Genomic DNA, 26,299 nt, shown 5'->3' with positions numbered 1-26,299 from the left:
GGGCACTCCTGTCCTGTCAGACATACTGTAAAGCTGAAGTGTCATGTGACTCAAGACTGATGACTCATATTGCAATTAAAGTCAGCCAGAAACTCCAAACTTGTTTTTCTTGTTTTAAAAAAGCAGGACGTAGCATTCCTTACACCAATGGCATTAATTGTACAGTAATATACAGTGTGGTTCTAAAATAGAAATATTCAAGTTACCGGTGTGCTTATCGTGCTTATGGATACAGACCATCACACCTGCAGTGTTGCAAGTGGTTTGCTGTGAATCAATCCTCACACTGCTGTAAATGGTGCATGCTTTGAAACTGCACTGGAACGTGTGCACCCTTTGTAAATAATACTGTTTATCAAAAGGACAAAATACAACCCCCAGGACTACAGGTCTACTGTTTCTGAGGCTATTCAAGATTGGGCCCTTTTCACAATTGAAGAGTCATTAAAATATGTTTTTGCTAAAGTCTGTCTTGAAGAATGTAATAAAGAATATAATGAATAAAACTGTTAAAGACACTGTTGTCAACACAAGCTCACAACAGTTTCTTTAAAGAACTCCTGAGTTGAAGCTTTGTGCCTGCAGATGGATATTGAGCTGCACAGTGACACTGTCACTTACCTCAAATGCTAGGGACTGGGCTTGCGGGTTGGGGATGATCTTAAAGGTGACGACTCCAGTAGTATCTTTCTGTAAGAAAACTGGTTATTAATATTATTCTGCAAGGTGACTTTGATTTTAATTGTCAATAAAGGAAGCCCAGACAGCATATGCAATATGACAGGGTATACAGTACCATGAAGCCAGATCAGTTCTTCTGTGCATAACAGCTATTTCAGAAAACTCATTTCTATGATCGACTACCTGTTCAAAATCATGCATATATACAGTGAACTTCAAAAATATTTGACACATTTTTGTTGTTCTGAAAACTCTGAAATGATACAATGACTATGGGGTTAAAGTACAGATTGTCAGCTTTAATATGAGGGTATTTTCATCCATATCGGATGAACCGTTTAGAAATTACAGCACGTTTTGTACATAGTCCCCCCATTTTAGGGTACCAAAAGTATTTGGACAACTGGCTTCACAGCTGTTTCTTATTAGGCAGGTGTGTTTGTTTGCATCATTAGTACATGCACAAGAGAGCTGTCTGTCTAGACTTGATTCTAGGCTTTGCATTTGCCTTTGAAGTCTGTTGCTGGTCTCTGACAACATGATGACCAAAGAAATGTCAATGCAAGTAAAGCTGGCCATCACGAGGCAGAAAAATCAGAATAAATCGATCAGAGACATAGCCAAAACGTTAGGCGTGCCAAAAACAACTGTTTGGTACATCATTAAGAAGAAAGAAAGCACTGGTGAGCTCAGCAATGGCAAATAACCTGGTAGACCAAGGAAGACCACTACAGTGGATGACCGAAGATGTGTCAAAGACTACCATACGCAGAAGAGTACACCAACAGAACTTCAGAGAGTACACCACAAGATGCAAACCACTAGTAAGCCTCAAGAACAGAATGGCCAGGTTACAGTTTGCTAAAAAGTACCTAAAAGAGCCTGTACAGTTCTGGAACAAAGTCTTATGGACAGATGAGACAAAGATTAACCTGTACCAGAGTGATGGAAAGAGGAAAGTGTGGAGAAAAAAAAGGAACTGCCCATGATCCAAAGTATACCCCCCCCCCCAATCTGGCTGACTTATCTTTATTGATGATGTGACTGCTGACGGCAGCAGCTGGATGAATTCTGAAATTTACAAAAACATCTTGTCTGCTCAGATACAACCAAATGCCTCCAAACTCATTGGACAGTGCATAGATGGCTGCCGTACAGGCCTGGCAGCGCATCACCAGGGAAGATACCCAGCGTCTGGTGATGTCTATGGGTCACAGACTTCAGGCAATCATTGTATGCTAAGGATATGCGACCAAGTACTAAACATGACTACTTTATTGTACATAATGTTAATCTCTCCAAATACTTTTGGTACCCTAAAATGGGGGGACTATATACAAAACGTGCTGTAATTTCTAAAGGTTCATCCGATATGGATGAAAATACCCTCAAATTAAAGCTGACAGTCTGCAATTTAACCCCATAGTCATTTCAAATCCAAAGTGCTGGAATACAGAGCCAAAACAACAAAAATGTGTCACTCTCCAAATACTTTTGGAGTTCATTGTATATTGCAGGTCTGTAACGCTGAAACATCTTTGGGTCGTATATACCATCATTCCCTGCTCTCTGTCAACATTCAATGTAATTTCCCCCTCTGTGTATGATTAATTTAAGGCTTTCAGTTAACTTGTTCATTTATTTTGCTATCGCAGGGCTGTGTCTACCGGAAGTTTGTCAAATAGCTGGGGGCCCTGCAGCTGAATGTAAACAAACTGGAAAGCTGAGTAAGTAAAAGCACCCAGGAAGTATAGACTATGGAAGAATGCAGTAAATATTCACAAACAGCATGGAGACACTGCAGCTTTTAAAAAGAAAAGGGAGGCAATGTCTGCATATTGTGAAAGAATATCAGTCTATTCTCAATTAATCTGTAACACATTCACACAGGTTTTGATTTTACTGTTTAGAAAGTGACCTTCATTTCTTGTGTCTGTTTGAAGTGACAGCTTGTGGCAGAGCAAAGCTCTGCCCTTTAAATTGGCAGAGATGGGGTTAACTTCCCCTACCTGCCTGGGTTTATTATGTTCAGGTGGCTGGGGTTGATTAGTTGATTAGGTTGATTAACGATCAATCAGCGCCCAGCCACCTGATATAAAAGGAGGCCTCTGCTTCTCATTTGGAGAGAGGGAGCTGAGGAAGCAGGTTGGGGTTTTTGGGTGTTTGGAAAGTTTGAATCCAGTGAAGGCATTGCCCAGCCTGGAAATTGTTATTTTTTTGTAAGTTTTGCTTTTTGTCTTTCTTTGTGTTTAAATTGCTTTGTTTTGGCCCTTGTGCCCTTTCATTTTTGTGTTTATTTATAATAAAATAGTTATTTTTTTGAACTGCAGTCTGTCTCTGGGCCTCTTTCCACTCGCCAGCCTGTCACACAGCTCAAGCCACAATTGTTAATACGTCTACTGAAAATCTCTCAATGATGTTTTACCCCAAAGGAAAGTTAACACGTACCAACATCTTTTGCAGCTGATCCACGGACTGATTAGCTATATTACTCCCATTGATTTCAGCAATCTCATCTCCCACATGGAGAGAACCTGAAACAAAGATAATTAGAATGCCTTTGTCTCATAAATCAAGTGTAGATCATTAGAAAACTCAATTAGGATGACAGGTGCCAAAGGTCTGATAATGTTGTGTCTGATTCATGCCTTCGTGTCTTCCACTAAAGAATGCAGTCCTTGTTCATCGGGATCCCTGGAAAAATAATTTACACTGCAGCAGATTTTCAAAACCTGGCAGCTGATGTGCTGACATTTACCAAAGTATACATTACATCACATCTTAATTCTTTTCAAGTTTGTATCTATTCTCATGTCCACATAGCAGGTCTGACAAAACAGGATCTACTGTGTTTTTTTTTTGTTTTTATTTTTAGATATACTGTGTATGAAACAAACTTTAGAGAGACTGCCAACAGATCCCTCAAAGACTGTATTAGAACTAGTGACCTCTCACATTATTTTATAAATGTTACCCTTTAGGAGAAGCAACAGTAAGAATCAATGGAAGGCATTTGTTTCAAAAGCAACCCAAAGAATGTAAGCCCCTTTGAAAATGTCAGGAGATATCCTGTGTTGTTATATACAGGTTGTGTGTTATATACGAGGCGTGCTTCTCCAGTGTCACCTTGTCTGTGAATCATTCCTCCATGCAGGATCCTGGCCACTGTGCATCGCTGCTTCTCGTTCAGTTTCAGTGTGACACCCTGAAAAACAGTATGAAAGAACATGTAGATTTGTGATTGTTCTAAGAGGATAACGAGTGAGGGAAGATATACTATAGCCCACCAGAGGTAATGACTCTCAGGGTGAACACAATGAAGGAACACCAAATTCAGATACATTCAGTAGTTCAGGACTACCATGACAACACCTCTATGAACTGATGCATGCTGCAAGAAAACATCCAGCCTGCTTTGTAGGGGGCATTGCTTTAAAGGTAGGCAACTGACCAGGTATTTGTATCATGTTTAAACCAAGTTACACCATGTGTCAAACCATGCACTGCTGACATGGGCAGCCGTTTTACCACGGTTGATCATTGCCAGATCATGCTTGATATATGGCACCACAGCCAAATATTCAGTCCCTCCCTACATCTTAAAAGCTCACTGTGCAGGGGTAAGTGTTGCTATTGCATCACAAACAGAAATGAACCTGCATGCTGGAGGGGGTTTGTTTGTTCTACTCCATATACAGAATCCCACCCGCCATGTTCCCTAGGGCTTTGTGACAACAGGAATTCCAACTCTGACACACTGCTTCAGGATAGTTATTGTACTCTACTGGTTTTTATATGCCTTTGGAATAAAACACTGTTGTTTGTTACTAAAGAATGGATTGAGGCACATGTTTCAGAACAATGAGAAGAGCTACTAACATCCATTCATTCACAGAGAATTGTGGGAGTCTGGAACCAACTCCCCAATAATGTTGTTGAAGCTGACACCCTGGGGTCCTTCAATAAGCTCCTTGATGAGATTCTGGGATCAATAAGCTACTAACAACCAAATGAGCAAGATGGGCCGAATGGCCTCCTCTCATTAGTAAACTTTCTTTTGTTCTTATTCTTACAAATTATTCTTACAGATCTTCTTTCAAGACAAGGAAGGGCTATTACAAATTTTCTTTACAAACATTTAAGTACACATAATATGTACATTTTCAGGGATCTATTCAATTGATCCAAATAGCGGACGATTAAGCCCTTTGTGTATCAAGGTTTGAAAAATCAAACCTCTAACAGCACATAATGTCAACTTCTTAGAAAAATATAAAATAAATATGTAAAAATACCTATTGTAGTGATTTAAATAAAATATTTACATTTAGTAAAGGGCATTTTTGCTAAGAATTTACAAAAAAGAAAATGATAATGTGGCATCACAAAGCTTCAAATAACATGCGGAGTGTGTCCTGACCATTGGCTCTGTAGCGCTCTTCTCAAACTGAACCAGGCGCATCTTGGTGAGCTCCTTCCCGTTCATGGAAGGGCTGTTGGCACTGCCCAATCGGTGGCTCCCGTTGGTGTACACCTCCTCTCCCATAGCTTCCTGCGTCTGCATCACCACCTGGGGAAAAGAACCGGAGCAGACGTGTCTCAAACAACATCACCTTCCAATTGTGTTGCAAACAGCATAACGCATCAACATATACTGACTGCATGCTTCATGCAGCCTTATTAGAGCTAGGATTTCAAAACAAACCAAGGGCTTGCATGCTCTTTATCCACAGTGTACGGAACCCAAAGCAGTTTGCACTGGACCCATGCTCATTCATTGATACAAGTTTTGCAACTTTAGTTTGGGAGCAAGGACTAAATCAGTAGAGTCTAAATAAACCAGTCACTTACCTCTCCCTTTGCGCAATTGATTTCCATCCCTTCACCTTCCCCAATCACCACCCCCTTGGTTAAATCACAGGGGGGTCTATCGCCTTGTTCAGCTGGCCAGACAGTGGACTCTCAAACCATGCATTTTATCTGTACCACACTCGTTTTTTTTATTTCTTTTCATTAAAACGGCTCAGCGGGATGCACAGTGAGCATGTCGTAAATACAATGAACACATTTGTTATCACTGCAACTAAAGATTTGGATTAGAATTCCACTGGAGTCAGAACTGAGCCATAAAACATTTTATTAGCTGAAGCATTACCAGCTGCTGCAGGTTAAAAATTAATCTAGGTTTTGAAGCTTCTAAAAACTACATCAGACAAATCTTAATCTGCAATTTAGTTTCCATGGGAACACCTAAACACATCACGTGAGAGCTTTAACTGGTTGCTGTAGGAGTTAAGAGCATGCATCAAGGACAATGTGAAACCTGGCCTGCTGGTCTGAAATGGATTACTGCTGTGAAAAACACAAGAGTAGCGACACAGAATCTTATTAACTGTATTATTAAAATAAAAGCCTCTTTGAAATGCATTACATAACTAGATTCTTAATCTTTATACCAGTTTTATACCACCAAACTCATTTCTCTGTTTTGAAAAAAAAGTGTGTCATTAAATCAGTGGCTGTTTTTTAATAAAAAAATAATACAAATGAACCAGGAGCAAACTCATTGAGAGGAATCGTCTAGTTTCAACAGTGTCCTGTATAGATAGCCACTGCTCGCAAAATTAAAACAGACTCCATTATCACATTCCTTAGTTTGAGATGCTTGTAGCAATAAGTCCACAGGGTTTGAGGGACTCAAGCTATTTAGCCAAGGTCTGGGTGTGATGAAGGTTAGTGCAGAACTTGAACTAATCAGCCACCAAAGGGACTACACTACTGAGGCTGTTTAGACAGCTTATTCATTCACTGGTATTTGGGGACTACAATGCAATATTTTTAAAGCATTTCCTCCATTATTTAAGTAACTCCTATTTTTTTAAAGGACAATCATTACAAAATGAGAAACAAAACCCCTTGAGCGTGCTGAAAGGAAGCTGCTTTATTATATTACTTAGTTGTGTTTCTCTAGTCAGGGAAGCTGCATTTCACTTTGTTGTTTGGTTGTATTTTTGTAACATAGTACTGAATGAAAGACTGGAGTGGAGGATTCGAAAATGTGGCCTCTGGTTTATAGACTGGCTCGGCTTTCCTTACAGAGTTTACTGTATATCATAAACAGGGCTCGCTTTTACATGAGTGTGCGATGAACATTACTGCACATTTGGCAATCCAAGGATGATAGTTCATTGTCATCTATTGTATATGGTTTATTATATACAATAAAAGTGCTAAAGTATGTGTAATGCTTACAGTATGTGACCCTTTGCTGTACTGTTTTACTGCACATGGTACAACAGAACATGACTTTTAGACTCCCCTAAAATATATTTTAGCTACACATCATTATTACAATGTATTAAGTATTCATATATTCAATTTCTGTGTGTAAGCAATCATGGTTTCAGAGTAAGATGGAATCATATGTGTTAAAGATTTAAACAACATTGTAACACTCCAATTCCATGCTGGTACAGCAGCAGGAGCATCACTGTATTCATGCAGCTCTCAAAGGGTTAAACAAAGAAACGGCATGGGTGCTCTTATTAAAGCACAGTGTGGAGCACAGGTAGCTTACAAGCAGTTTGCAGAGAAAAACCTGCCAGGTGGATTGTTCATGAAATCTTCTGCATGAAAATGAATGTATTTGAAGATTGCGGCAAATATATATTCAGGCAAACAGATATTTACTGAGGGGTCTAGGGGGTAAAATAGACAATAAATAATCAACCTTCATTTGTTATGCACAGAAATGTGATTACTTCTCACAAGAATCATTTGCATATTTTTGAAGAGCAGACACTTGTTGATTCTATGTATGGAAGAGGTCTCGGGAAATGAAGTGGGAAAGGAAGAGGAAGGAGAGTGGAGAAGGAGAAAGAGAGAGTGGGGAAGGGGAATCTAGGAAAGAGAGAGGAAGGGGAGTGAGGAATGGGAAAGAGTCTGGGAAAGAGGAAGGGGAGTGGGGAAGGGGAAAGAATCTGTGAAAGAGAGAGGGAGGGGAGTGGGGACGGAGAAAGAGTCTGGGAAAGAGAGGAAGGGGTGTGGGAAAGAATCTGGGAAAGAGAGAGGAAGGGGAGTGAGGAATGGGAAAGAGTCTGGGAAAGAGGAAGGGGAGTGGGGACGGAGAAAGAGTCTGGGAAAGAGAGGAAGGGGTGTGGGAAAGAATCTGGGAAAGAGAGAGGAAGGGGAGTGAGGAATGGGAAAGAGTCTGGGAAAGAGGAAGGGGAGTGAGGAAGGAGAAAGAGTCTGGGAAAGAGAGGAAGGGGAGTGGGGAATGGGAAAGGTTCTGTGAAAGAGAGAGGAAGGGGAGTGGGGAAGGAGAAAGAGTCTGGGAAAGACAGGAAGGGGTGTGGGAAAGAATCTGGGAAAGAGAGAGGAAGGGGAGTGAGGAATGGGAAAGAGTGAGAAAGAGGAAGGGGAGTGGGGAAGGGGAAAGAATCTGTGAAAGAGAGAGGAAGGGGAGTGAGGAATGGGAGTCTGGGAAAGAGGAAGGGGAGTGGGGAAGGGGAAAGAATCTGTGAAAGAGAGAGGAAGGGGAGTGGGGAAGGAGAAAAAGAGTCTGGGAAAGTGAGAGGAAGGGGACTGGGATATATTAATATTAATTTCCAGCTTTATACAGTACATGACTAATCCTTCCTGAACATGAACAAATTTAAAATAATGTTGATATTTTGCTTCCAGATATGAAAGGAAATTAACTGCATCAATGCGTGTGACAGATATCGAATTATTCTTGGTGTTAGATCGCACTTTCGACCGGCGAGGGCGCTGTGTAAAGGAAACAGAATACCTTGGACTAAATGGCACGACAGTTTATTCCCAGGGTTAGGTCGAAGTCGGCCATTAAAAAAGGGGACAGAGCTACGCACACGAAACGAATGACCCAGATGGGAAACGGCGTGGCATCCACGGATTGGAGGAGCAGATGCGCTCGTTGACCAAGGGATCATGGGTGACATTATAAAAATGGAACGTAGTGATCTGATCTGTTCCTTTGTGAATGGTTACGTTAAATGACCAGAAGGAGAACCTGTGTGTGAAATGTGAGTGTTTTGTTTGTTTTTGTTTGTCGTTAAAAATACTGTTTGTAATTATTTGGACGGCTAACACAATCCGTAGCTGTCGCCAAAGGCCAGCACTAAACCCGGATCAACACCACTGCACTTTTGTTGTTACTAAAGAACTGTATTCTGAACAAGCAGTAGATCACGCACTGTGGACTGGTGTTTGTGCATGTGATTCGTGTGGGTGAACTGAAACTGGACTGTTACTATTTCGGGGCAAACCCGCGGATTATAAATAAAGGAATACACGCTGCTGTATGCTTCATTAACATTGTTTTGTTTACTGCTGTTAACCATCAGGCATTGGATTATACAACTAAACCTGCACTGCACCTGGATTATCGTTGTTTGTCTGATTATTGATCGCCTGCACATGCACACTGTCAATCACTTTGCCACAATGCGTCATACAATGAGTGTATGACAGTATGAGCAATATAACATATTCCTTCAGTCCCTGTGCAGCTCAAAACATGCCCTGTGAGTTATTCAAAGTGAGTCTTTGATATATTCAAAGCAGCAGAATTGCACTGCTGGGAAAATCAATTCTGCCTCTAACAAAACAGTAACTAATTAACAAGGATGCTTGGAGTTCCTGCTCATACACACAGATCTCTCTGTGCCAGAGAATCATAAGATAATAAAAACTTGGAGCCTCCGATTCTTGAAAATAAAAGTGTTCGCCATCTCGGTCACAGGCTCTCTAAAGCGTTAGAAGTCTTTGTGTGTACTGAAGCTAACCTGTTCAGAATTTTGAAATCAGGGTTTTTAATGTGCTTGACAATACCGTTCTTTATGGTTACTTAGTGCTCACATAAAATATCAATAAGAAATGCCTGCTCTTTTACTTGCACTGATTTAAATGGTTTTAAATGGTATCTTATCTCCAGAAACCCACACACCAAAAAACGGCCAATTTGCAATATGCCTCATTCACTTCTCTAAGCACACAATCATAACAATGTGCACATTATAAAGAAGGACATCGAAGTTTTGACACTTCACCAGTCAGTGCATTTAAGTTTCAGAGAGAGCGAGAGAAAGAGGCAGATGGATTTTAAAATCTGTTTCATAATGGTTCTGTGTGTCACTGATGCTTTATGTGGTAAGTTGAAGACTGCTTAATATGAATTTATGACTATTCTTTTTCTGCTTCTTCAGTAGAGAATTTCAATGTTAGCTGCAGCCTCCGGATGTAAGATAGAAGACATTATTCAGCTGAAGTTGCGCAGCACAGCACTCCCCTAGCAGTGTGCCTGTGCTCTGTAACCACTCCTGAACCCAGCTCCCCAGGCACTCGCACAGGATTACAAAATCCAATACCTTATATACCTGATATACAAATCTCATTGCACGACCCCACTTCTAAATTGCATGGTTTAGTAACTTGTACATTTGAAAAGGATTTAATGTTCTATGTAAACATACAGAATGTAAAAATTCTGTTAGTCCTGATCTGAACAGCAGAAGACCGAAACACAGATGTCATTTAATCATTCAAATATGAACTTCCTAACGTTTCATTTTACAATCTTGCCTCATTAATCATCTAAATAGTAATCTACTGAATGTAAGCCACTTTGTTGAAAAGTTTGTTATAATACCTGCCACAAACCAGCTCTATCCCACAGCAGGGTGGAGATACAGTACTCTGTGTTTACCAAGCCTCCCAGAGATTCTGTACTCGGCTGTACAGCGATCTTAAATTCTCTGAGCTGATCCACTGCATCACCGAGTCTGTTTGTGTGGAGAGGCATGGTTTGCAAACTGTTGCCATTAATCCTTTAAGGAGTCTATTGAATACCCAGCTGAATAGGGGGCTGTGTGTGTATGTGTGTATGGAGGGTGGGGATAGTCTCAAGAAGCAGACAGCTGAGAAGCTATCAGGACCTGTGCCTGGAATGCATTATTCATGATCTGTTCATGATGTTTTAATAGAGCCCAGATCTGTCTCTCAAACTGGACATTTGGCTGCATTATCTTGACCACATACTGGAAGAAGTAATTAACCTTGTCCCCACTGGTTGTTACCCTTGCCTTAACTGCAAAGAGTATGGCAGCTGCATGCAAATGTACCTCCCTATAGAAGACCACTGCTCTAATCCCATAGTAACCCGACCATGAAACGCCACAGGGCAGCAGAGAACAGGTATGGTTTTTAGTGTTGCCATGTGCCTGCTTATACCTGGTTTGTATCCCTGGACTTCAATATGCATTAATTCCAGGGACACAAAAATGCAATCCAGTGTTTGAATCTCATGCAACGTGTGACATAGCACTGCAAAAGAGCATCAATGTAATGAAATACAGACAGACAGACAGGCAGACAGACACACCAACAACAAACTGATAAACAAACTGTTCTTTTGATTAATACATGTATCATCTGCCTTTAGTTTTGGTCACTATGACCAGCTGCTCCAATCTTTTTGTATAGTGAAATAGTTAACTGTAATAAAAAACTTTTACAGTCTGTGTATAAAAGATTTACAACTACCTCAGTCATTTTTCTAATCACAGAGGCACATTTTTGATGACATAGAGGTATCAAAAATATAATTAAAAAGATAGGCAGATTATAATCTACAAATCAATAATCTGCAGTATCTGGTCCAAACTGGTTCATATTGGCGACAGGTGCCAAACCTTTCACCTTAAGGAGTTCCTTGATTGCTCTTCTGCTGTGATGCAGGTGAATCTTTATGGGAATCTGGCAAACAGAGGGAAACAATCCCCACTGCTGACGGAGATGAGGACACAGGATGAAGCCTGAGCTGTAGCAGCCCCACACTGCACATTATCAGCTTCACTTGTGTGTGTGAAGATCCAACTCACTGAGCTGCAACTGCATTCAGATAAACCAGAATCAGCCATGCAGCACACATGTGACCTGGCAGAGTAAAAAACAAGTCATGTTGACCTTATCAGCACAAACGAGGTCCACCTGACCCAAAATCACTGGGATCAAAAGGCAGCATTTCCAGAAAGAAGGTTGTGTTCCTCTATGAAAACCACACCGTGGAGGGTCAGGTCAATTGCTTTGCACAGCAGCACATATGAACTGTTTAGATCATTAAAACAGGGCCCTTCACACCAAGGTTATTCACTCGCAGCTTCAAAAACACTCAATCAGGGATATTAAGGTAGCACTAGCAGACTGTACATGCGAGTCTCTTTAGTGCATTTCTGTTTGTAAAAATGTGTTAAGCCAGGGATGGTCCAATAATAATAATAATAATAATAATAATAATAATAATAATAATATCTGCCATGGCTTAGAACAAGACCCTAACTGTAATAACACTGAACTGTATCAAATACACTTTTGCCTGGACCTCTCCTATTCTTCTGTGTAGCCAAGGTAACAGCTGTGTTTTCATACTAGCAAGGTGACTGAGTGCAGGTGACTTTAAACCTGCACAGAATAGATTACCGGTACATCTGCATTCAAGAGCTGACACTTAAATGACATGTGAATATAAAGTATTGTAACATACGGCCTCTTCACGTAAATAAACAATTAGCGCTACTGGAAACATAGCACTGTGGATAGCTATAACCAGACCTACACATCTGCTGCACCTAGAGCCGTTTGTTCTGGAGCCTCCACAGCAGCCCCAGAGGGAGTATGATGTGCTGTGAGATACACTATGGGCTTACCCACAAGGTCCAAGAATGCATTACATGACTGTCCTGACAACACTGCATTTAAAGCGAATTCTGTAATTAAATAATGGTGTTGATTACAAATTAGATTTCACACTGGGAACTATACATGTAGTCTTGGAACAGAAATGAAATGAAACAAAGATGCAGTCTCCTCAAAAGATATGCAGTGCGGCTGACTCCAGTACTTCCTAGTTATAGTAGGGTATCCAAAAGAGCAGAACTTACAAAAAAAAAGACAATAAAAAATAGTAGCATTGATATGATTATTAAAATAATCTTGATTAACATGGCCTGCTTGTTAAACCAGCCTGCAATATAAAAAGTGCACAGCACTACATTATTTCACAATGCTTCTTTCTGTTTCAAAGGCATATCAAATATCTGGTTGTCATGACTACTTCCCAGGGAAAAATAATCTAATGATGGCTGTGTTATCCGTCTTATGTGCTCATGACAAAACTAGACAAAAAATGACAACAATTCTCTCTTCAATACATAAAGTAACTGACATGTTTTTAAGGCTTTATGAATTTGGCAATATGTACATTAAATTTAGCTCAATCAATTAACTTAATTTTAGGACTAGATTTATTTAAAACATAGGTTGGAGTTACAGGATAGGATAAAACGATGCTGTTTGGTATAAAAAGACATTCTTTCCAAATCAAATATCAAATGACATCTCGAAGCACACTGCTCACTGCGGAGAGTGACATCTCGGAGCACACTGCTCACTGCGGGGAGTGACATCTCGGAGCACACTGCTCACGGCAGGGGGTGACAACATCTCGGCGCACACTGCTCATTACATGGGATTATGATGACGATGATTGTGAGGAACAAGCACTGTAAACACCAAAGTGAATCATGTAATCACACGGACTTCACCCTTAAGGGCTTTAAAAAATGCTGATTACTCCTTATTTCTATCTGATAAGCCTTTTCTCATGCACCTTATTGAGTGATGCTTCAGACTATATATTCTGTTTATTCTTCTACCTTTTAAACAGCTTGCAGTACAATTGCCCAGCACCAGTCCCACACACCAATGTGTATGCTAGTTTCACTCCTGATCATGCCTCTTCTAGTCAGAGGAGCTAATCTGTAACTTCAACAGTCTCAACATGTAAGGGCATTGACATATTTTTAATTAACCACCACTGTTAAGACAACAGTACCTGTGCTCAAGAAATTTCAATACAACCAAGACCGACAGGAAACAAAACTGAAAAACCCTACATGCATATATACCGTTGTTGTATTTATCGCAGATGCACAGCCTCTGTTCATTTTAATGTGAAATACTAAAATGCTGTGTTTGTCTTGTAATACAAGAACTGATCATTTGATTGTACAAATAGTTTCTCCGGTACAACAAAAGCAGTTTATATATATATATATATATATATATATATATATATATATATATATATATATATATATATATATATATATATGGAAACATACAACACAAATGATGAAATAGCAGTTCAAATTACACATTGTTTTTTTTTTTAATTCTTTGCCATTGCTGTTTCTTCACAGTAAACAGTGGCCATTGCCATACTTTAATAACATTTAAGGTTTGCTTGTGCCTTTTTGTAGCTGAACAAACAAACAAAAACTGAAATTTAACTTTAAACACTTCAGATAAAACAAACGTGGTAATGGTGTTGTAGCAGGGCAACAGGAGAGAGCCCTGCACATTATTAAACAGGAGCAGGGCAAAGCCCTGCTTGTAGATATGTTTTTGGTTGTTAATATTATTATTATTATTATTATTATTATTATTATTATTATTATTATTATGTGCAAATATGATGACGTAGCCATGTTATTGTTTATTTGTATTTATTTAAAATATGTGACAGCGTAGCCGTATGTTTTGTTTTTGTTTGGTAGTGTGGATGGGAAGCCCCATCCACAATTAAAAAAACCTTGTCCAGAAGTTGGTCAGCTACATAAAAGCCTACAGCTCTCTGCAAGAAACGAAACAGAATGTAAACTAAATCAAATCAAATTTAGAAACAGTGAAGGCAATTTGTCCAGCCTAACCTGGATCATATTTGTAGTTTTCTGTTCATGATTTTTATTTTTGTATGAACCTTTTATTTCGCTCTGTGAGCAAGTGTGTTTTTTTGTTAAACCTTTTATTTTATTACTGTTGTTTAAATAAATAGCACCGCAGAGCCTTTTGCACTGTAGTACTTTCTTTGTTTTTTGTTAATAAATGGACCGCAAAAGGGCTAAATATTTGCGCTGCAGCATGCACCATAGCATTTTCTTTTGTTTTTTGTTCCTGCTTCTGGCCTAACATCACCACTCAGCCATCCCTGCCACAGGCGTTGTAAAGTGAATGGAAAAAAACCTCACAGTTTTGGTTCTCATTTACTACATTCCACAAAGCAGAAGTCACGTAACATATACATTCTATATAAAAATCACTCTGTCCCATGAGATTCTGGCTCTAAACAGCACAATGCATTTTTGTCCCAGATGGCCTTCCTATGGTCGCGCATAATTTGGTTTGTTTACTTTTTGCTGTCTAAAACTTTTAAATAGAGGTTCAAGAACTGCTGTGTTGATTCTGTGTTTTTTTATATATATTAATCTCATATATCACAGAACTCTTTTTCATTTGCCTTTTTTTAGTGTGTTGCGCAAATTCTGGTGAAATGTAAATAAGTATATTAAGGTATTTTTGTCATTTGTAGCGAATATGAACATCTGATATTTGTGTATATATATATATATATATATATATATATATATATATATATATATATATATATATATAAACTTTTTTATTTTATTTCTTTTTCATATGTGTGGAGTGTTGTCGGTATAAATATATTTAAATAAGTTTCACAACCAGTCCAGTCATTGGTACTGAATATCATGAGATACTGTGGTACCATGCATTGCCCAGACAGCAAAATGCCCTACTTCTTTCAGGTGTCGTTTCAAATGATGATTCTCATGCCCTACCTTCCCTGACAACAGGAGTGAAAATGCTGTGAACCTGCACTGTACTGAACACTCCTGTTTTGTTATTTCCATATAAAAACAAATACAGTTGTTTGTACTGTCCTTTAATACTAAAGGAGACTAATACCCCTTCTCCACTGGCACATCCGCCCCGTGAGGGCTTGGTACGGTGAGGGTACGGGTGGTTCTGCACTGGCTATTTGTTGAGCCAAGCAAGACCCAAACCATGAGAATCCGGCCTCACAAGACATCTGAAACCGGCTGAGAGCCGAGCCTAGCCAGGGGCGGGGTTAAGGATTTTTGTCATTACATTACGTCAGTCAGTACACTCAGAAAGACAAACAACAAGCAACATGCCGGGCAGCGAGTGTGATGAGAGAAAAGCACATCCTTGGGACGGTGAGGAAGTGCAGTCTATAGAACCCAAACAAAAAACAACAACTACCCTTGTACCATTGGTCTATTCATTTTTGAACTCCATTTGTTTGTGCATCTTTTGGCAAACTGAGTTAATTAAAACAACTGTCTTTCATTGAGCGTGACATCAGTAGCTCGGCTCTGTGTGGAAAAACAACCCAGGTTCCCTTTAACCACATGAGGGCTCGGTATGGCACTGGCGCAGCTTGGTTGTAAGAGCCATAACATTTGCTTAGTTAACCTTTGGGTCAACAGGTTTGCATCTTACTATTTTTGCAATACACAACAGAGATCACAAAACAACTGAGTGCAGGCTCTTGATAAAGTAGCCCTCCCTACACAGATAACCCCTAATTTGACATTGTATCCACTATTTAATTATACATACAGTGCAATGCACTCCACAGCAGATTTCAGACAGTATCAAACCCAAAATGCTCAACTAGTTTTGTATCTTCAATTTCCAACTCTGTGTAACTTAATTTACTTATGACCCAATGCTTGCATCTGTCAGATGTCACATGTTACTGGACACAGAAAATGAGGAAGATATTAGTTGCATAATATTTATATCATTACTACATTTTTCCATTAAAACATACTGTGGCTGCTGTATAGTAAGACAACACATCTGTGTGTCTGTGACTACACAGTTTCCCTATTGGTGACTTGCAAACCCAAGAGCCACAACATAATGTGAAATGTCTACAGCTACAAACACAAGCCAACAACAAAATCAGAAGCTTGTTTAAAATGCACTTTAGAGCAAGACGAGCCTCCTGACTGGAAACGTGTCTCTTTATCTGCACTGTGCCTGTCGTAAACTTCCCAGGAAATCGCTGATGGTTCCAACCCAAAAACTTGGAAGGAAATCACAAGCAATAAGGAAGCAGTCAAGCTCCAGTCTAAAGAATTCCCTAGCTCAGCTAATACTGAGATGGGCAAAGCACATTTCAATATCTACTGATTAAAAAGTGCCAATGTAAAAAAGGCAAAGTACAAGCACTAGATCAAACAGCCCACAGCACAAGCACTGGATCAAACAGCCCACAGCACAAGCACTGGATCAAACAGCCTATAGAACAAGCACTGGATCAAACAGCCTTCAGTACCCCCTGAAGAAAACTTGTGCTGTTGCTGAGCTGGAAGTGTGTGTCAGGAAACAATCAATCCAGGCACATGGAAATGTCTCTGTGATTGTACTTGGTTTTCAATGAATGGTGAGCTTGCTTTTAATGTGTAAACAGTAAACACCTACTAATACAGTAGTGTTCAATGCTAACTTCATTAATATTGTACCAAAATAGAAAATATACAGTGCCTTGTGAAAGTATTCAGACCTCTGACCAATTCTCTCATATTACCGAATTACAAATGGTACATTGAAATTTCGTTCTGTTTGATATTTTATTTTTAAACACTGAAACTCAGAATCAATTATTGTAAGGTGACATTGGTTTTATGTTGGGAAATATTCTTAAGAAAAATAAAAAACTGAAATATCTTGCTTGCATAAGTATTCAGCCCCTGTGCTGTGGAAGCTCCCAGTTTGCACCGATGAAAAAAACTGCCCTAACGAGGACACAATTACCTTACCATTGGCCTCCACCCGTGAACCATTAAAGTTGCTGTCACATTTTCTGGATAAAAACCCCACTGTTGAAGGATCATTGGTAAGGCTGTGAATCTGAAGGAAAATGAAGACCAAAGAGCATTCTACAGAAGTTAGAGACAAAGTAATGCAAATGCATAGATTAGGGAAAGGGTACAAAATAATATCCAAGTGTTTGGATATCCCAGTGAGCACAGTTGGATCAATAATCAGGAAGTGGAAGTTGCACCACACCACCCAGGCACTGCCAAGAAAAGGCTGTCCCTCAAAACTCAGCGCTCAAACAAGAAGGAGACTTGTGAGAGAAGCCACAGAGAGGCCAACAATCACTTTGAAGGAGCTACAGAGATCTGTGGCTGGGAGTGAAGTAATGGTGCACCAGTCAACCATATCAATAGCTCTGCATAACACTGGCCTGTATGGGAGGGTGGCAAGAAAGAAGCCCTTACTCAAAAAGTACCATCTCAAAGCATGTCTGGAGTTTGCCAGAAAGCATGAGAGTGACCCAGCTGTGATGTGGGAAAAGGTTTTGTGGTCAGATGAGACCAAGATAGAGCTTTTTGGCCAAAACTCAAAGCGCTGTGTGTGGCGCAAACCTAACACTGCCCATGCCTCAAGACACACCATCCCTACAGTGAAGTACGGTGATGGCAGCATCATGCTGTGGAGATGCTTCTCATTAGCAGGGATTGGGCATCTTGTTACAACTGAAGGAAGAATGGATGGAGCAAAATACTGCAAGAGAATCTGCTTCAGTCCTTGGGAGGAAATTCACCTTTCAGCAGGACAATGATTCCAAGCACAAGGCCAAAGCAACATTGGAGTGGCTCAAGAACAAAAAGGTGAATGTCCTACAGTGGCCCAGTCAAAGTCCTGATGTCAATCCCACTAAGAATCTGTGGCACTATTTGAAAATTGCGGTCAACAAGCGTCGTCCAACCAACCCATACAACTTGGATCAAATCTGCCACGAAGAATGGGCCAAAATCACTCCGACACTGCGTGCAAAGCTGGTACATACTTACCCCAAAAGACTTAAAGCTGTTATTGCAGTGAAAGGTGGCTCTACCAAATATTAATGTGTGTGGGGGTTGAATACTTATGCAAGCAATATATTTCAGTTTTTTATTTTTCTTAAAAATATTTCCCAACATAAAACCAATGTTGCCTTACAATAACAGATTTTGAGTTTAAGTGTTTTAAAATAAAATATCGAACAGAACGAAATTTCAATGTACCATTTGTAATTCAGTAATATGAGAGAATTGGTCAGGGGTCTGAATACTTTTGCAAGGCACTGTACACTACAGCTCTCTGCTCTTCAGGGAGTGACTTACCAACACAATTACATGTGTTTCAGTTGCAATATTTCATCAAATTAACAATACAGACTGGATTCCACCAGCTATGTATTTATTTTAAGGTTTCAGCTGCACTACTTCTGTATAGTTCTGCTGATGCGAAACCCTGTGATTTCTATAAAAATAGAATTGTTCTGACAGAAGGGGTCATTCTGATAAAGTAACCCAGCCAAGAAAAGACTGCATTATACAAGGCCTTGTCAGCTTCCAACGGACCTGCAGCACAGCCTAACCAGATCCGAACAGGCTTGATATAGAGCAGCCTGGTGTACCTCCATGCAGGGAACACAGCATGGGAAAGGATAGGGCTGATTCAGAAGAAAGGCTTGCCATGTGGTTCATGGGATGAGGCAACGCAGAACCTAGAAAACTACAGTGTGGATTTGCAAAGTTTCGGTCATGTTTTATTCATTATTAACATCTCGATAACGATGCAACAATGCAAACCCTAAATACCACACAAGCTTCAAACACAACAGGAAGCAGAAAGCTCTACCTGACTTGACTGTGCTGTGCTGCGCTGCACTTTGCGAAACGTGGATCATAAACAACGCTCTTACATTAACAGTAACAGGAATTCAGAACTTGTTTTTTTTTGGCCACAGCCTTTTTCTTCACTTTATATTAAACAATGACTCAAAGTTCCTTCCCAGACATTGTGTAAACCATGGTACCATTTCTGACCAGGACTGTTTCATTCAGACTCATAGTACTGATAACTGGTTGTCATGTACAACCATCTTCTGGAACGCCTTGGTCAAACAAGGACATCTTGTACGAGTTTAAACATGGTTAGTCTGGCAATCATGTTTATGGTTTATCCATATAATAGCAGTGTTACATTGTTTAAACACGATACAAACACATGGGTCCTTAATTCAACTAGCACCCAGACTGTCCATACCCCGTGATGAGCAGTGGGAACAAGGGAGTCAGTACCTGGGCAAAATCATTCTCTGTCAAGGATTTGTACAGCAGACAACTTACTGCAGTGAGACTAATTACCAACAAATAGCAATGAAAGCACATCTAAAGCAAGCCCTGTGTTATATAATGGCCTGCATTGCTTTCGTATCTGCCATGTTTACTTTCAGCACTTGGGTGACGACATTTCATTTATTTAAGAATAAATGCTAGATTTGCATGACAAATGGATATTCAAGCACTGCATATTCCCAGCTCCCAGACCTTGAACAGTAGCAATCAGAACAGAAGTTTCTGAAGTGTGTCGTGGCTGATAAATCTCGACAAGGCCGATGTGTTAATAGGGCGCTGTAGTTTCCACAATACAGTAAATGTCTCTCGCAGCAGGTGCTGATATGACCAGCGATAGTTTGAAATCATGAATACCCGCCCTTGCATAATACTGCTTAGTGCCAATTGTTTGAAATGCTCCCTCGCAGCAATTGGTTGAAACAGTTGCTGCGTAACTGTCTTGCTCATTCATAAATTAAAACTATCGAGAAACAAACAAACAAAACCACCAAATGCCAGCGTGGCTCACAGATGGACAAAAGGTGAATACAAAAATGAGCCAATACCGCAAACTTGTAATCATGGCATAGAAAAATGGTTGCGGTTTCAAAACCGTGGCAGTTATACCTCGGTTTACCATAAAACCGTTATACCTTGACATCCCTAAAAGACACACAGCTTTTAATGTGATTAACTTCAGTCAGAAAATTTACTTTTACAATCATTATTATATATTCTGTTTGAAGTGCCTGTCCATATTGTTATATAAAAAAGCACCCTCTCTAACAACTGAGTGGAGGATGGCTGTGGAAATCTGACATGCAGCCCTGGACTGGATGAATGAACTGTTATTTTATTTTCTGCCTTGCAGCAGGTCATCAGGTCAGAAATCTGAGTGATCTAGAGTCGCAAACACACCACAGGGTTAGATGTTTCAGTAAATATATCGGTCTCCAAGTACTTTTGCCCAGCCCTGTATGTTAGTCTCTATCATTCCTCAAAATCACCCCCTTCACCCCGACATGTTGTACATCTTAAGAGCTACTAAAACAATCCAAGCAAACTGGTGGGCTGAGCCAGTCTGGAGGATCGCTTTTGGTTTATTTGTGCACAGCCAATCAACTAAGGATCATTTAGCAAACAATCTACAGCGAGTAGTAAGTGCCCATGTGGTGAGACAACACCATCTGGACACACAGACACTGGCTAAACCACGGTACAATTGCCTACCTGGGGACATACCAACAAGCAAGTTTATTTTGCTTTGTGGGAGTCAGTTTGTGAAGTGACAGGTCCCACGTTGTTAGCATACTCTCTGGAGGTGGGTACAAATTGTGTGCAAACAAGGTACTGCACAGCTGCTTGCCAAAGTCTTGTTGCAACAACCTCTAATCCTGCCACTGCACCTGGTACTACGTGGGTTCAACTGAACTTACACAAATTGGGTTCAGCTCCCAAACCACCACAGCACTGCTGTGTAATCTTCTTAAATTTGATTGTTTTTTGTTCAAAATACCAACCCTGCTTAGAAAAAGATTATCCTTCCATACAACTTGTATTCTTTAAGATTTCACTTTCCCCAACTCAGCAGGAGCAGCCTGAAATACAAGACTCGACTTGTGCAGGACTCAAACATCACTTCTTTAAAAACACTGCAGAGACAAAGGCACTGTACTTGTCAAAGGAACCCTTGTGTTTGAAAGAAACCTGAAAAAAGACTCCTGTAAGCCAAGTAATCAAGTACACTAACTCTCTCCTATTCAACCAAAGATTCTGCAGAACAATGTACAGTATGCCCATTTTGGAGTTTAAAGACTGCTCATTCATTCATTCATATACAGTACTGTGAAAAAGTATTTGCCCTGTCTGATTTTCTGCATTTTTGCATATTTTTGACACAATGTTATCAGATCTTCAATCACAATCTAATATTAGATAAAAGGGACCCTGAGTGAACAAATAACACAACATTATGATACTTATTTATTTATTAAAGAAAGTTATGCAACACCCAGTGCTCCCGTGTGAAAAAGTAATCACCGCCTTAGACTCAATAACTGGTTACGCCACCTTTAAAAGCAATAACTGCAACCACACGCTTCCAGTAGTTATTGATCAGTCTCTCACAGCACCGTGAAGAAATTTTGGCTCACTCCTTCATGGACAACTGCTTTAACTCAGTGACATTTGTGGGTTTTCGAGCATAAACTGCTTGTTTCAGGTCCTGCCACAACATCTCAATGGGGTTTAGGTCTGGACTTTGACTAGGCCATTCCAAAACTTTAAATTTCTTGTTCTTCAACCATTCTGATGTAGACTTGCTTGTGTGTTTTGGATCATTGTCTTGCTGCATGACCCAGCTGCGCTTCAGCTTCAACTCACAGACGGACGGCCTGACATTCTCCTGTAGAATTCTCTGATACAGAGCAGAATTCATGGTTCCTTCAATGAAGGCAAGTCGTCCAGGTCCTGATGCAGCAAAGCATCCCCAAATCATGACACTACCACCACCATGCTTGACTGTTGGTATGAGGTTCTTATTGTGGAATGCAGTGTTAGGTTTTCGCTAGACATATCGGGACCCATGTTGGCCAAAAAATTCCACTTTTGACCATCTGTCCATAGAACATTGTTCCAGAACTCTTGAGGATCATCCAGGTGCTTTTTGGCAAACTTGAGACGAGCATTCATGTTCTTCTTAGTGAGCAGTGGTTTCCACCTAGCTACTCTGCTATGAATCCCATTTGTGCCCAGTATGTTTCATGAACACTGACTTTAGCCAAGGCAAGAGAGGCCTGCAGATCCCTGGATGTTCTAGGGTTCTTTGTGACTTCCTGGACGATTTTACGCCTTGCTCTTGGAGAGATTTTGGCAGGACGCCCACTCCTGAGAAGATTCACTACTGTCCCAAACTTTCTCCATTTAGACAATATGGCTCTGACTGGAGTTTGGTGGAGCCCCAGAGCTTTAGAAATGACTTTGTAACCCTTTCCAGACTGATGGGCATCAACAACTATTTTTCGGAGGTCTTCAGGAATTTCTTTTGATCGTGGCATGATGTGCCTCTAGAACCTGTGTGCTGACAACTTGACTCTGATGGTAAGGGCCAAAGTTAGTCCGATTTACATTGGGCATGGCTGGCCCAAATCAGGCCTCATTGTTAACCAAAGTATTCAAACAGCTGACCCTAATTATCCCTTTAATTGGGTTGAATTAACTGGGGGGGGGGGGGGGGGTAACTTTTTCACACCTGAAGAGTGCATGTTTGATTACCTTGCGCACCAAACAAATGAAAGAAGCACCAAACTTTGGTGTCATTTAAACACAAATAGAAAGACACAAAACAACTTATAAAAATAAAGGTTTCCAGGCTGGGCGATGCCTTCACTGGATGAGAATTAAAAAAAACCCACAAAATCAAAAACAGCAAGCACAAACAGACAACTTGCTTCCTCTGCTCCCTCCTCTCCCTAATGGGAAGCTGAGGCCTCCTTTTATGTCAGGTGGCTGGGTGCTGATTGATTGTTAATTGCTCTAATCAACCCCAGCCACCTGAACACAATACCAGGCAGGTAGGGGAATTTAACCCCATAACTGCCAATTTATAAAGGGCAGAGCTGTGCTCTGCCACAGAAAGATATATAAAAATGCAGAAAATCAGACAGGGGGCAAATACTTTTTCACTATATATATATATACACACACACTCTACCGGTCAAAAGTTTTAGAAACCCCCATTTTTCCAGTTTTTATTGAAATTTAAGCAGTTCAAGTCCAGTGAATAACCTGAAATGGTACAAAGGTAAGCAGTAAACTGGCAGAGGTTTAAAAAAAAATGTTTAGGTTACCAAAAACTGAAAAATAATGTACATTTCAGTTATACAAAAAGGCCTTTTTCAGGGAACAAGTAATGGGTTAACAACTTACAGCTGTTCTGCAGCAATGGAAGTAAATTAAGCCTTGAAAGTTGATGCTAACAATTCCTACAGATGTCCCAACTTTTGCTGATTACTTACAAACCCTCGGTCTGTATAAAAGCAGTGCTGGAACAGACCGTTAATACACCCTCTTAAGCATTATTTGGACAGTATTGTACTGCAGGAAGTAGTATATTGGTATCATAATGGCAAGAAAAAGGCAATTAACAAAGGAAGACAGACAGACCATTATAACCCTTAAAAGTGTAGGTCTTTCCTTTAGAGAAATTGCAAAGAAAGCCAAGGTGTCAGTGAGTACAGTTTCCTACATCATCAAAAGGCACTTGGAAACTGGAGGAAACTCTGACAGGAAGAGGTCTGGCAGACCCAAAGCCACAACAGAATCAGAAGACAAGTTTCTGAGAGTCAACAGCTTGCGTGATAGGCGGCTCACAGGACAACAGCTTCAAGCACAGCTTAACACTGGTCAAAGTAAGCAAGTCTCAGTTTCAACTGCGAAGAGAAGACTTCGAGCTGCAGGTTTGACAGGTTGAGTGGCAGTAAGAAAGTCATTGCTAAGATGGCAAAATAAGAAAAAGAGGCTTGCCTGGGCCATGAAGCACCGCCAGTGGACTACTGAAGACTGGAAGAAGGTCTTATGGACCGATGAATCCAAATTTGAAATCTTCGGTTCATCACGCAGGGTTTTTGCACGCCGTCGAGTAGGCAAAAGGATGGTTCCTCGGTGTGTGACACCAACTGTCAAACATGGAGGAGAAAGCGTGATGGTCTGGGGCTCTTTTGCTGGATCCAGAGTCGGCGAATTGCACAGAGTGAGTGGCACCCTGAACCGAAACAGCTACCACAGCATTTTGCAGCACCATGCAATACCCACTGGTATACGCCTAGTTGGTCATCCTACAGCAAGATAATGACCAAAAACATACCTCCAGCCTATGTCAGAACTACCTTAGAAGAAAACAACAAGACGGTAGGCTTCAAATCATGGAATGGCCAGCACAGTCTCCAGACTTAAACCCCATCGAGCTGGTTTGGGATGAACTGGACAGAAAGGTGAAAGCAAAGCAACCTACAAGTGCAACACATTTGTGGGAACTTCTGTAACAGTGTTGAAGAAATTTCCGAACAATATTTGATTTCCATTGTAGAAAGAATGCCACAAGTGTGTTCGGCTGTTATATCTGCAAAAGGTGGCTACTTTAATGAGTCAAAGTTTTATTAAATTTTGTTAAACAAAACGATTCCATGATTTCTTTTTCATCTCCAATTGTTTATTTGTTCTACGCTTTAATTTCAGAGTACATTGAGACATTAAACTGTGTAAATTTCAATAAAAACTGGAAAATGGAGGTGTTCTAAAACTTTTGATTGGTAGTGTGTGTGTGTCTGTATATATATATATATATATATATATATATATATATATATATATATATATATATATATACAGCTCTGGAAAAAATTGAGACCACTGCAAAATTATCAGTTTCTCTGGCTTTACTATTTATAGGTATGTGTTTGGGTAAAATCAACAATTTTGTTTTATTCTACAAACTACTGACAACATTTCTCCCAAATTCCAAATAAAAATATTGTCATTTAGAGCATTTATTTGCAGAAAATGACAACTGGTCAAAATAACAAAAAAGATGCAGTGTTGTCAGACCTTGAATAATGCAAAGAAAATAAGTTCAGATTCATTTTTAAACAACACAATACTAATGTTTTAACTTAGGAAGAGTTCAGAAATCAATATTTGGTGGACCAACCCTGATTTTCAATCACAGCTTTCATGCATCTTGGCATGCTCTCCATCAGTCTTTCACACTGATGTTGGGTGACTTTATGCCACTCCTGGCGCAAAAATTCAAGCAGCTCGGCTTTGTTTGATGGCTTGTGACCATCCATCTTCCTCTTGATCACAGGTTTTCAATGGGGTTCAGGTCTAGAGATTGGGCTGGCCATGACAGGGTCTTGATCTGGTGGTCCTCCATCCACACCTTGATTGTCCTGCTGGAAAAACCAATCCTCAGAGTTGGGGAACATTGTCAGGGCAGAAGGAAGCAAGTTTTCTTCAAGGACAAACTTGTTCTTGGCTTGATTCATGCGTCTTCACAAAGACAAATCTGCCCGATTCCAGCCTTGCTGAAGCACCCCCAGATCATCACCGATCCTCCACCACATTTCACAGTGGGTGTGAGACACTGTGGCTTGTAGGCCTCTCCAGGTCTCCGTCTAACCATCAGACGACCAGGTGTTGGGCAAAGCTGAAAACTAGACTCATCAGAGAAGATGACCTTACTCCAGTCCTCTATGGACCAATCCTTAGGTCTTTTGCAAACCTCAGCCTGGCTCTTCTTTGCTTCTCATTGATGAAGGGCTTTTTTCTAGCTTTGCATGACTTCAGCCCTGCCCCTAGGAGCCTTTCGAACCGTCCTCGTCGTGCACTTCACCCCAGCTGCCATTTGCCATTCTTTTTGTAGGTCACTTGATGTCATCCTACGGTTGCTGAGTGACATTCGAATGAGTTGGCGGTCATCCTGGTCAGTGGAGAGTCGTTCTCGCCCGCTGCCGGTCTGTAGCTTTGTTGTC

At 40.3% G+C, this 26,299-nt stretch overlaps 1 protein-coding gene across 1 annotated transcript in view; it reads right to left on the bottom strand.

Annotated features, from left to right (window-relative positions):
• The window catches only part of LOC121295597 (55 kDa erythrocyte membrane protein-like), a 44,392-nt gene that overhangs the window by 12,909 nt on the left and 5,184 nt on the right, over positions 1-26,299 (bottom strand). Inside the window, exons 2-5 of the mRNA XM_041220451.1 lie at positions 5,102-5,251; positions 3,808-3,886; positions 3,130-3,215; positions 622-690 (exon numbers count right to left, since the gene is read on the bottom strand). Of these exons, the coding sequence (XP_041076385.1) occupies positions 622-690; positions 3,130-3,215; positions 3,808-3,886; positions 5,102-5,251 (384 nt within the window). The remainder of the gene's footprint in view (positions 1-621; positions 691-3,129; positions 3,216-3,807; positions 3,887-5,101; positions 5,252-26,299) is intronic.

Source organism: Polyodon spathula, chromosome 20, assembly GCF_017654505.1.
Source record: "Polyodon spathula isolate WHYD16114869_AA chromosome 20, ASM1765450v1, whole genome shotgun sequence".
Lineage (NCBI taxonomy): Eukaryota > Metazoa > Chordata > Actinopteri > Acipenseriformes > Polyodontidae > Polyodon > Polyodon spathula.
Note: the sequence above shows the minus strand (reverse complement) of the source record. Positions and strands in the feature narration are given on the sequence as shown.